This window comes from Cetorhinus maximus, chromosome 19 (genome assembly GCF_964194155.1).
Source record: "Cetorhinus maximus chromosome 19, sCetMax3.hap1.1, whole genome shotgun sequence".
Taxonomy (NCBI): domain Eukaryota; kingdom Metazoa; phylum Chordata; class Chondrichthyes; order Lamniformes; family Cetorhinidae; genus Cetorhinus; species Cetorhinus maximus.
Window position 1 is genome coordinate 89,271,701 of NC_135897.1, and position 12,495 is coordinate 89,284,195.

At 42.6% G+C, this 12,495-nt stretch overlaps 1 protein-coding gene across 4 annotated transcripts in view; it reads left to right on the forward strand.

The window, feature by feature from the left end:
* nadkb (NAD kinase b) overlaps nt 1-12,495 on the forward strand; it is a 49,916-nt gene that overhangs the window by 19,786 nt on the left and 17,635 nt on the right. For all 4 annotated transcript variants that reach the window (XM_078564351.1, XM_078564352.1, XM_078564353.1 and 1 more), the window contains 3 exons: nt 3,600-3,729; nt 10,160-10,268; nt 10,756-10,841. In XM_078564351.1, the coding sequence (XP_078420477.1) occupies nt 3,600-3,729; nt 10,160-10,268; nt 10,756-10,841 (325 nt within the window). The remainder of the gene's footprint in view (nt 1-3,599; nt 3,730-10,159; nt 10,269-10,755; nt 10,842-12,495) is intronic.

Consider the following 12,495-nt stretch of genomic DNA (forward strand, 5'->3'; position numbering starts at 1 on the left):
TTCTGAAGAGTCATATTCAATTCAAAATATTAACTTTTTTTTCCCCCTCCATACAGGCCTGCTGAATATTTCCAGAATTTTCTGTTTTTATTTCGGATTTCCAGCATTCGCAGTATTTTGAGAATTACCTGCAGTTTTTGTGAAATGTTTACTAGATTTTCTTTTTGAACAAGGGTATCCACAGATGGGTTCAAAGCTGTTTTTTTAGAAGGGTAAAAGGATTACATATAAACATATGAATTAGGAGCAGGAGTAGGCCACTCGGCCCCTTGAGCCTGCTCCGCTGCTCAATAAGATCATGGCTGATCTCAACCCCACATTCCTGCCTACCCCTGATAACCTTTCACCCCCTTGTTAATCAAGAATCTATCTAGCTCTGTCTTAAAAATATTCAAAGACCCTGATTCCACTGCCTTTTGAGGAAGCAAGTTCCAAAGACACTCAACCCTCAAACAAAAAATTTCTCCTCCTCTGTCTTAAATGAGCGACCCTTATTTTTAAACAGTGACCCCCAGTTCTAGATTCTCCCACAGAAGGAAATATTCTCTCCACATCCACCCTGTCAAGACCCCTCAGGATCTTAAAGGTTTCAATTAAGTCACCTCTTGCTCTTCTAAATTTCAGTGGATATAAGCCTAACCTGCCCAACCTTTCCTCATAAGACAGCCCACCCATTCCTGGTATTAGTCCAGTAAACCTTCTCTGAACTGCTAATGCATTTACGTCTTTCTTTAAATAAGGGGACCAGTACTGTACACAATACTCCAGATGTGGTCTCACCAATGCCCTGTATGACTGAAGCATAACCTCCCTACTTTTGTATTCATTTCCCCTCACAATAAATGATAATATTCTACTTGGTTTCCCAATTACCTGCAAACTAACCTTTTGTGATTTGTGCACTAGGGCACCCAGGTCCTGCCGAGTCCCAGAACTCTGCAATCTCTCACCATTTAGATAATCATTTTTATTCTTCCTGCCAAAATGAACGATTTCACATTTGCCCACATATACTCCACTTGCCAGATCTTTGCCCACTCACTTAACCTATCTATATCTGTTTGTAGCCTCCTTACATCCTCTTCACAATTTACTTTCCTACCTATCTAGCAACCATTCCTTCGGTCCCTTCATCCAAGCCATTTATATAAATTGTAAAAAGTTGAGGCCCTAGCATTGAACCCTTTGGCACACCACACGTCACATCCTGCCAACCAGAAAAACATCCAACTATGCCAAATCTCTGCTTCCTGTTAGCTGGCCAATCTTCTATCCATGCCAATATGTTACCCCCTACACCATGAGCTTTTATTTTCGGCAATAACTTTTGATGTGGCACTTTATCAAATACATTCTGGCATTTTATGCTTGGGTTTTCGAACACACGGTACTTTTTGCTTTTAGCCCTGGAGATTTCCAGAATCACTGCTTCATCCTAATTAAAAGTACCAGCCCTGGCAGTTTCAAGGATTGAAACAGAAAATCATATACCTAAACCTTTATTGTTTTTAACTTGCGTTTCCTCCCCATTCATGTCCCAGCTGCCTGTCACCCAGAAAGCGCTGGCAACGATTGGTGGTTCTTGATTCTCTTCCTGAGTAGAGGCGCATGAGAAGCACATGCTTGCGTTTTTTTTCCCACAGCTAGTTTTTCCTGGAACAGGTTGCTGGCCTGTCACCTGTAGAGCTATGGCTTGAGGGGAGCCACTCGCATCAAGCATGGCTGACCAGGAGACTGGTCCCCTCTTAGCACCTGCCATTGGAAGGATATGAACGCACATTCTGTGGTCGTCAAGTTCTGGAGTGGGATTTGAACCCAGAGCTACAGGCTCAGAGGCAGGGATGCTACCCAGTATGCCGCAAGACCTCCTACAGTGTTTGATTAATCCCAGTTGATTTCACTCCCTGATTATGGAGTGGAGCTGACGGTGGTAGTGGTGTACTAGACTAGGTTCCATGCTGTGAATGGAGAGCTGCACTATGTAGTATGGCTCCGAGTCATACAAAGTAGCTTGTCTGCTTCGCTCCTTGGCCTGTGCAGAGTCAGCAGACCTCAGCCTAGGAGTCATGTGATTGGCCTTGTAATCCAGAAGAAACCAACTGGAGTTCCTTTACCATCCATCAACTCTGACTGAAAGTAGATAATGTGTGGATGTCAAGAGAATGTGGACTGGCCTCTGCTATAAAGCCCAAAAAACCTATTGGTGCACTTTGTCTGGGCTCAAACATAAAATAAGGGCACTTGAGGGCTGATTGTAATTGCCCAGCACTCTGCATCAGTCGGTGCTTCGAGGATGTAAAGGATGCAAGCTGAACAAGAAAATAGAAATTAAGGAAGAAGTACAGTGACCTGTAGCCTGAATTATGTCCACACTGTTTTGACTTGGTTATCTCTTTAAGAGCGCAGCACAATCTATTTCCTGTATCCTGTATTATACCATGCAATATGCAGCATTATACATAAGTGAAGTTGAAATTGATTACCAGAGAGCTAGTCTTATTTTAAATACTGCAGTTTTGTATTTGGTTTTCTGCTTGAACTACCCATCTTTTCATCATACTCTTCTTTTGAAACAAACTGCTCATACTTGGATTTGGTACTGATACCTTGTGAATTTGGTCACACCAATCCTATGTAGCACTTGGCCATGATTTACATTGGGCCCTTTGAACGTTGGCTAACTTTATTTTACTGTGGTTGGATGGGAACTCCCTGACCTAACACTGTTGCGAGAGCACTTGCACCACATTGATTGTAGCGGTTCAGGAAGGTAGTTCACCATCACCACCTTGGCCTCTAAGGATGGACAATAAATGCTGCCCTTGCCAGTGACGTTCAGATTGCCCGACTCTTGCCCCGACTTGACTTAACTGCTGCCGAAGAGGGTCTTCTATACCTTTATTCCCTCTAGACTTGACTATTCTAACACACAATCCTGACCAGCTGGCATTTTCCACACACTGTAAACTTGAGGTCATCCAAAGTCTGATGTCAAAGCCCTAACTTGCACCAAGGGCCTTTCAACCATCACTACTGTATTCGCTGACCTACACTGACTCCCAGTTAAGCAATGCTTTGATTTAAAAATTCTTATCTTTGTTTTTTTACATCATTTTCTGGCCTTGCTGCCCCCTGTCCTTAACCTCTTCCAGGCCTACATCCCTCACATCTCTCCTCCATTTCGGGCCTCTTGCACATCTGTGATTTTAATTGCACCACATTGTCTTCAGCTGCCAATGTCCTAAGCTCTGGAATTCCCCCTTTAAACTTCTTCTATTCTGTACCTCTCTCCTGTTTAATGTGTTCTTTAAAAGCTACCTCTAACCAATCTTTTGGTAACATTTCCTTATATGACTCAGTGTCAAATGTTGTTTGACACTGCTCCTGTGAAGCTTTTTGGAGTGTCTTACAGCATTAAATACACTATGTAAACGCAAGCTGAATCAGTACCTTTGGGAGAGGGGTAAAAATGTTTATAAAGTCATGGGTACCTTGTTATTGTGGTGGAATATGGTCTCTGTATCCATGTGGGATCCTCAGTTTGTTGAAAGGCTTCATTTTATTTAGTTCTAATTTTATTTAGTTCTAATTCTGTTTAGGCATATTCAGGATCCAACTAGTCAAAGGCTGACTTGGGACAAGCCACCGACAAATGTACTGGTCATCAAAAAAGTCAAGGATGAAGCACTTTTGGAGCCATTCAAAGAATTGTGTACCTTCCTCATTGAGGTGAGACAGACACTTGATACGTTATCATACCTTTTGGTGGCGGGTTAGTACTGAACATTATTTTACTGTAATAAAAACATAAAATGCTGGAAGCGCTCGGGTCGGACAGCATCTGTGGAGAGAGAAAGTGTTACTGTTTCTGGTTTATGACTTTTCTTCAGAACTGGAATAAGTTGGAAATGTAATAGGTTTTAAGCAAGCATAGAGGAAGAAAAAGTAGGTGGGGGAAAGAACCAAAGGGAAGCTGTGAAATAGTGAAAGACAGGAGAGATTAAATGATGAGGGATAATGGTGCAAGGCAAAGTATGTTAATGGGACAAATAAAGAAACAAAGGATGGGAGTGAAGGAGGTGTAAATGGCTATAGCTGAATCTTTACCAATAGCTGCTGCCTGAAAAAATCTGGGAGCAGAGGTCATGATGAAATTGAACTTGGCAGGCCATAAAGTGCCAAATCGAAAGATGAAGTATCTGCTTCCTGAGCTTACATTGAGCTTCATTGGAACACTGCAGGAGCCAAGAACAGAGGTCAGGGCACTCCTTTCGGGTGCAGCAGCACTTCACTTGCACCTCCTTCAATTTGGCCTACTGTATTCGTTGCTCCCAATGTGGTTTCCTCTACACTGGGGTGACCACTTTGCGGAACACCTCCAATCTGCCCACAAGCATGACCCAGACCTTCCTGTTGCTTGCCATTTCAACATGCCATCCTGCTTTCATGGCCACATGTTTGTGCTTGGCCTTCTGCAATGCTCCAGTGAAGCCCAACCCAAACTGGAGGAACAGCACCTCATCTTCCGATTAGGCACTTTACAGCCTTCTGAACTTAACATTGAGTTCACCAACTTCAGATCATGAACTCTCTCCTCTATCCTCACCCCTTTTTTAATCCTCTTTTTTCTGCATTCATTTTTATTTTTTATCCACTTATTTTTATTTTTATTAATTTATCCATGGTTTTACCCCCTTTTTTATCCCCCTTCTATCCCATTTTCTATCCTTTTTCCCCCACTCCATCCCCAAAAGGGCCATCTGTTACTTTTTCCATGTTGCTCTTTCATACAATGTTACCCTTGTTCTGCTATTATCACACTCTGCCTTCATACCTTTATGCCACTATCAGTGCCTTTTTTAGCCTTTTATCACTGCCATTAACACTCCCTTTTATCCTTTAGTTCATGACATCTTTGTCAATCTCTCCTTAGCCCCCGCCTATTGCTGGCCTTCTATCTAGATTCACCTGCTCCACCCCCACTTAAGCAGTATAAATTTCATCACATTTCCACTTCTCTTCACCTCTGACGAAGTATCATATGTATCAGTGTATCGAAATGTTAACTCTGTTTCTCTCGCCATAGATGCTGCTAGACCTGCTGGGTTTTTCCAGCATTTTCTGTTTTTGCTTGTGACAGAGGTCAGATTGAGTGTGATGGAGAATTAAAAGGACAGGGTCAGGGTTGCAGACTGAGCAAAGGTGTTGTGCTGAGACCTTTTCCAATGTGTGTTTTTCTCTCCAGTGTCAAAGAGACCATGTTATAAACAACGAATACAGGATGCTAAATTGAAAGAAGTCCAAGTTAGTCATTGTTTCATCTGGCCAGAGTGGGCTCCTGGTTGGTGGGAAGAGAGGAGGCTAATGGACATGCAGGTGTAGCATCCCCTTTGCTTGCATGAGAAGGTGGGTTGGGAAGGGGGAGGGTGCGGTGTTGCAGGTAATTGAGGAATGGAGCAAGCTGTTGTGGCTTGGTCTCCTCGGAATGCTGAAAGGAGAAGGGAAGATGTGTTTTTGGTGGTGGCATCATGTTGGAAATGTTGGAAGGGTTGAATGTGGCAGTTGTGTGGTGTAAATTGATAGTGTGAACCTTTTTGTGTTTCTGAGTGGAAAGGGAAGAGGTAAAAACAGAAATGTGGCAAATGGAATGAACATATTGAGTCGATTCCTTGGTTAAGGAAAAAGCTAGGTGTATTGGAAACGCTGGCATGGAAGGTTGCACAGTTAGAACAGATGCAACAGAAATTAAGAAACTTGGAGAACAGAATAGAAGTGGGTGTGAGGAAGTGCTGCCAAGGTAGCTGTGGGAGTCATTGATACAGCTTAGCCCTAGAAATAGTGATAGAAAAGCCAAGGAAGGGAAGAGTTTGAGATGGACCATGTAATGGCAAGAGAAGGAAATTGGAGAAACAAAGTTGATGGAAATTTTCTGGGCAATGGCACTGATTACTGTAATCAGTGCACTGGGAAAAAGAGGTGAGGGAGAGGACCCGCATAGGATTAGAACAAACATGGATCCACATATCCCATGAAAAGGCAGGCATAGCGAGGACTCATATGGGTTCCCAACATCTTTTATTTGAAGGAAGTGATGTCCTTTAAAGGAGTTGTTGCTCACTATAAGAGCAAGTTCAGCCAACCTGAGGACAACATTCCCTCTAACTTTATTTGGAGTGTGCAGCCCTTTTAAATTTTATGTGGCTGTGCATGTGTTAAAGGTTGGTCTGCACAATGATTTTCAGATTGCTCAACAGCTGCGCAGCTTAAGAAAGAACATTGGTAGAGGAGAATGGTGCGCAGATAAGGACTTGTTATGCCGCTGTTCGGTTGGAGATGGTATAGAGTATTTGGACACATATGGTGAAAGGAGATGTTTAGTGCCAGGAAACTGGAAACAATAGAAAAGGCTCGAGGAACTCAATGATTTTCTCCTGTGCTCTTGTATTTCTAAGTGACGGAGGGCATCTGAAGATTGTGGATTTAGGTGGGAAGAGACTGGACAAGGGGAGTCTAGACGGGAAGAAATCAGTTCTGTGGGGCAGGCTGAAATGATGTCTACTTGGGAAGGAGGTGGAAGCAGACTCTGAGATTGGGGGACTGAGGTAGGAAGCTGTGAAGGGAGATCTCCAGTGGAGATAAGGTCAGTGACAGTCTTGGAAATTATGCTCGGTGGTAGGGTCATGGTCCAGGGGAATTTTTTTTAATCATTCCTGGGATGTGGCCATTCCTGGCTGGGCAAGCATTTATTGCCCCATCCCTAATTACCCTTGAGAAGGTGGTGGTGAGCTGCCTTTTGAACCGCTGCTGTCCATGTGGTATAGGTACACCCACAGTGCTGTTAGAAAGAGTGTTCCAGGATTTTGACCCAGTGACAGTGAAGGAACGGTGATATATTTCCAAGTCAAGATGGTGAGTGATTTGGAGGGGAACTTCCAGGTGGTGGCGTTCCCATGTGTCTGCTGCCCTTGTCCTTCTAGATGGTAGTGGTCATGAGTTTGGAAGATACTGTCTAAGGAATATTAGTGAGTTTGTGCAGTGCATCTTTAGATGGTACACACTGCAGCCACTGTGCGTTAGTGGTGGAGGGAGTGAATGTTTGTGGATGTGGTGCCAATCAAGCGGCTGCTTTGCCCTGGTTGGTGTCAAGCTTCTTGTGTTGTTAGACTCATCCAGGCAAGTGGAGTGTGTTCCATCACGCTCCTCACTGCCTTGTAGATGGTGGACAGGCTTTGGGGAGTCAGGGGGAGAGTTACTCATCGCAAGATTCTTAGCCTCTGACCCTGCTTTTGTAGCCACATTATTTATATGGCTAGTCCATTTCAGTTTCTGGTCAATGGTAACCCCCAGGATGATGTTAGTGGGGGATTCAGCGAATGCAATACCATTGAGTGTCAAGGGGCAATGTTAGGAAGTAGTGCTAGAGAGCTGGGGTTGGAGCCTGAGCAAGGTAGAGATTGGTCCACCAAGCAAAAACAGCACCAGCCTTGGTAACAGTTTTAATGACACTGCTAGGGATTGAGAACCTGAGAATGGAGTGCAGAAATTTCTGAGGGGATATGTTAGTGAGTGAGGGGAGCAGAGAAATTGATTGCTGCTTTCACACTGGCAGTTCCTAATCACAGAATCACAGATTTTTAACGGCACAGAAGGAGGCCATTTGGCCCATCATGTCCTGGCTCGCCAAATGAGTATTATGACCTAGAGTCATTGCCCTGCCTTTTCCCTGTACCCCTGCGCATTGTTTCTATTCAAATAATCATCTAATTCCCTCTTGAATGCCTTGATTGAACCTGCCTCCACTACACTTCCAGGCAGTGCAGCCCAGACCCGAACCACTCATTGTGTGAAAAAGTATTTTCTCACATTTGCTTCTTTTGCAAATCACTTCAAATCTGTGCCCCCTCATTCTTGATCTTTTTTACGAGCAGGAACAGCTTCTCATCTACTCTGTCCAGCCCCCTCATGATTTTGAACATCTCTATCAAATCTCCTCTGAGCCCCCTCCTCTCCAAGGAGAACAGTCCCAACCTCTCCAATCTATCCTCATAGCTGAAGTTTCTCATCCCTGGAACCATTCTTGTAAACCTCTTCTGCACTCTCTCCAATTTGCTCACATCCTTCCTATAATGTGGAGCCCAGAACTATACATAATATTCCAGCTGAGGTCTAACAAGTGTCTTATATAAATTCAGTATAACCTCTTTGCTCTTGTACTCTATGCCCCTATTAATAAAGCTCAGGATACTATATGCTTTATTAACTGCTTTTTCCAACTGTCCTGCCACCTTCAATGATCTATGCACATATACACCCAGGTCTTTCTGCTCCTGCACCCCCTTCAGAATTTCACCTCTTATGTTATATTGTCTGTCCATGTTCTTCCTACCAAAATGCATCACCTCACTTCTCCACATTGAATTTCATCTACCGCCTATCTGCCCAGTCCACCAACTTGTCTATGTCCTCTTGGAATTCTACGCTGTCCTCCTCGCAGTTTGCAACAATCCCAAGCTTTGTGTCATCCGCAAACTTTGAAATCGTCCTCTGCACACCAAGGTCTAAATCAGTAAAATGTATCAGGGAAGAAAAGGTCCCAATACTGACCCCTGGGGAACTCCACTACAAACTTTCCTCCAGCCCAAAAAATATCCATTGACCATTACTGTCTGCTTATTTTTCAGCCAATTTTGTATTCACATTGCTACTGTCCCTTTTATTCCATGAAAGGATCCAGAGAGGTTAAGGGGCCAGATGGAGGGGTCCAAGAATTAGGAAGATAAGAGAGAGGTCTGCTATGCGTGGGCAAGATTCCTGGCCAAAGATATGAGCATAGAGGCAAAGAGGATGGAAGAGTTGAGTGTTGTGTCGAGCTTGAAATTGAGGTGGAGTGCACGGTGAAGCTGAGGCCTTTGCTGAGTACTTTACTTTCCTGTTTGTAGTGCTGGATTAATATGGAACACAACTGCCCTGATTATTATGACAGGTTAATATGAAACACTTACTAGTCTGTTTATGGTGGCATGTCAGTAGGAAGCACTACTTTTCGAATTAAACCTCAACTACAGGACTGTGGTGAATCCTGGTACTTTTTACCTTATTTTAGTTAGTGCCCCTTTGAATCTTGCCACAACAAATGATTAGGAAAAGAATAGTAGTAGTTCAGATACCAGCACCAAGCTAATTGAGATATCCTCATGGGTTTCATCAACTGTTGACTTAGTAATTCAAAAAGTGATATGATGCTGAGAGACTGATTCAATTTGCATGTGATTGACAGTTCCTTGTTGAGAGATCAGATCCAGCAAAATCCAGGAAGGTTTTAGCTATGCTTTTCTAGGATCTAATAAATACCTTTTCGTTTAATTGGGCAAACTTGAAAAATCCTACAAAGGCAGTCGTTTGAAATCTCGTACAAGTTGCCAGTCAGTACTTATCAGTTTTGTTCCCTGGCAACATAGGCACTGGAACAGATCATTCAGTCCCCTTCAGCCTGTTCTTCTATTCAGTTAGATCATGGCTTATCTGCTCCTTGACTCAATTTATTTGTCTCTTTTCCATGTCCCTTGAGGCTGATTTCAAACATATGTGCATTCTGACAGCTTATGAAAAATCTTCATGAAAAGAGAATGTCCTTCCAGCAATGAGAAGATTTATTTTGTGAATATAAACTTCTTTTGAGGATGATAGCTATTTTTCAGTGATTTGCACATTTCCCTTGGGCACCATGATGTTTGAGAAACAACAGATTTCTGACTATACAAAGTGATTTTGCTGTTTTTTTTGTAATCTTGCCAAATGAAACCAGAATACTACATATTATAGCACAAATGATGGCACTCTCCAGAGAACTTATTACCAGTCTCTACTGTTTGCAGATCTGCCATCATAAGTAGATTAGATTCCAACTGACACAAGTGTTGCTGTGTTGCAAAGCAAGATGGTACAGGTGAGTTGCATTTAGAGGAATAATAACCTGTGTATGGGTTTAAATGGTACACTTGTTCTCCTCCTGCTTCCCACACTTATGAGTAGACTGAGAGTACCTTCCAGCAAAGTGTTCCATGGCAGCATTTGTTCACAGCAAGGGAACTGGATGGGATTGTTGGCCTTACAAGTGAATTGTGCTTTTTTTCATATTTTCTTTTTCCTCTTGACCCAGGAGAAGCACTTGGTAGTATTTGTTGAGAAAAAGGTGGTGGATGATGCAGCACTCGCTAAAGATACAAACTTTGAACCCATCAGGCAGCAGCTCAGCCCTTTTCGAGAAGGTGAGATGGGGGAAGAAGGTAACTTCACTGTTTGTAGACTACCATGCTGAGCAGGTCTATAAATGCTGGAAATGCACACCAGATCAGTCATCCCATGAAAAGAGAAAAGCTAGGGTAAATATTGAAAAGTGAGGAAGAGTTTACCTGAGAAGAGAGAAATTCTGTATAGAGACCCTTTTCTGAAAACCCAGTGTTACCTGAACTGTTGGCCTAACTTTCCCTTATTCAGCTGCTAATGGACTCTAACGTGTAATTTCTCGATTGGCTATTGTATCAAGAAGTCGATGAACTTTGAGCTTTTAATTTGTACTCCATACGGTGTTCCTCATCTATTCCTGAATATCGGTCTGACCCTGTGCTAAAAATGTAATTGGAAGACAAGAAATGACCCTGTAAATTGTCCAGACATTTTTCAGGTATTGCCATCTTATTTCTGAAATAACGGCTGGAATGAGAGATTAACTTGCCCATTTTGTTTAAATCTCAGGTTACGACGAGTTGTCTGGCTGCATAGACCTAATCATTTGTCTGGGTGGTGACGGCACACTGCTATATGCCTCCTCGCTCTTCCAGGTATCAGGCCATTCTTCTCTGAAATGTTTGTGGCTCTTTTATTTTAGCATTTTATCACAGGACTCAGTAAAGCTAGATTAAAGGGCAAGTGTCTCTACTGATGCATGCAAATAATCAAGAAATTCAGAAGCTCACCACAGTTACTGGGAAATCTTGTGTTTGGTGTCTGGACAATTTGTGTGCACTCTGGCTAGTGTGCAACTAAAGTGATCTATATTTGAGGAGTTCCCTATCTTTGTACCTAAAGACTCCAGGGGAAAAGACTATGACCCACTTATAGAAGCTTCAGCACTTACTTCACACTCCAGTGAACTTCAAGTTTTGAATTCAGTCTATGCTGACTGTTCCAAGGTATGCTACTATAGCACACAGACAAGGATTGGAGACTTGTGAGAGGGGAGCAGTGTCAGAGGGATCATGAAGAATGGTAGCATTGGGTCAGGAGGAAGATGTGTTCTCTGGTGTTGGAACTTTTTCCCTTTGTTTCTGAGCTGGATTTAAAAGGAAATGAGAATGGCTGAGAGAAAGTTTACTCATTCTGATTACCATTGCAGTCCCTCGATGAAATGGGATTCATTTCCAGACTACTGGACATAATTACTGCATGTATTTTTAAAAAGTTGTAAAGCTGTGCAGTTCGTCTCCAGATAGCCAGCTAGTGAAGGATAGTACTGGGGCCAGTCTTCACTCATCCTTATTTCATTTTGAGAATTAAACATTACAAATTTACACCTCTGAACTTACCACCTCACAGTATCAATAGGTGTCACTTTATATGTGCTCAAATGAAGCCCAGTTAATGTTCACCACCTGCATATAATTAAACACAATTAATAGACAATTAACATGCACCAGCAAAGACCCAAGTTCCAGCAGTGTTAAAAGCCCCCTATGTACAGACTGTTTTCAATTCATTTCTGATCCTTGCACCATAAAGATGAGCTTATTTGAAGTAGTGAGGCATCCTCTGGTCCTCATCATGAACTGGTTCCCTTCTTTGCCAGTGTCCTGATGGTATTGACTCCTTTGTCATTTTGGTTGCATGACCACACTCTTTCAGCCATGTTTACTTGGGCAGGGATTAGCAGTAAGCCATTCAACTCAGACCTATGTTCTCGCAACTGAGTGGGATCCTCTCCTTAGCTGACATCCGGCGATATGTGACATTTCCAACAGGAGTCGCCAGATGACTTGGATGATTGACCCTCCTTAAACTTAATGCATTGCCTACTGTACCACCCCAGGTTTTCGAACGGGTGCAGCTATCAGCAAGATAATTCATATGAATAGTGATAAAAGATAATAAATGATCTGTTAGACTAATAGGTGTAGTCTACAGACCACCTGATCGTGGAAGGGAAGAAGAAATATGCAGACATATTAGGGAATTGAGTAAGAAAACAGAATAATAATCATGGATTTTAATTACCCTGATATTAATAGACAGAAGAGGTATGTAAAGGCAATAAGAGAATGGAATATGTTGAGGACTCCTTTCTAAGCCAATATGTTAAAAGCCCAACCAGGGAAGAAATGCTATTGGATCCAGTAATGGGAATGAAGCAGAGCAGTAAGGGAACATCCCGGTTACAGTGACCATAATGTATGCTTTAAGATGATTATAATGAAATACATATATGTATGAGTAAAAACA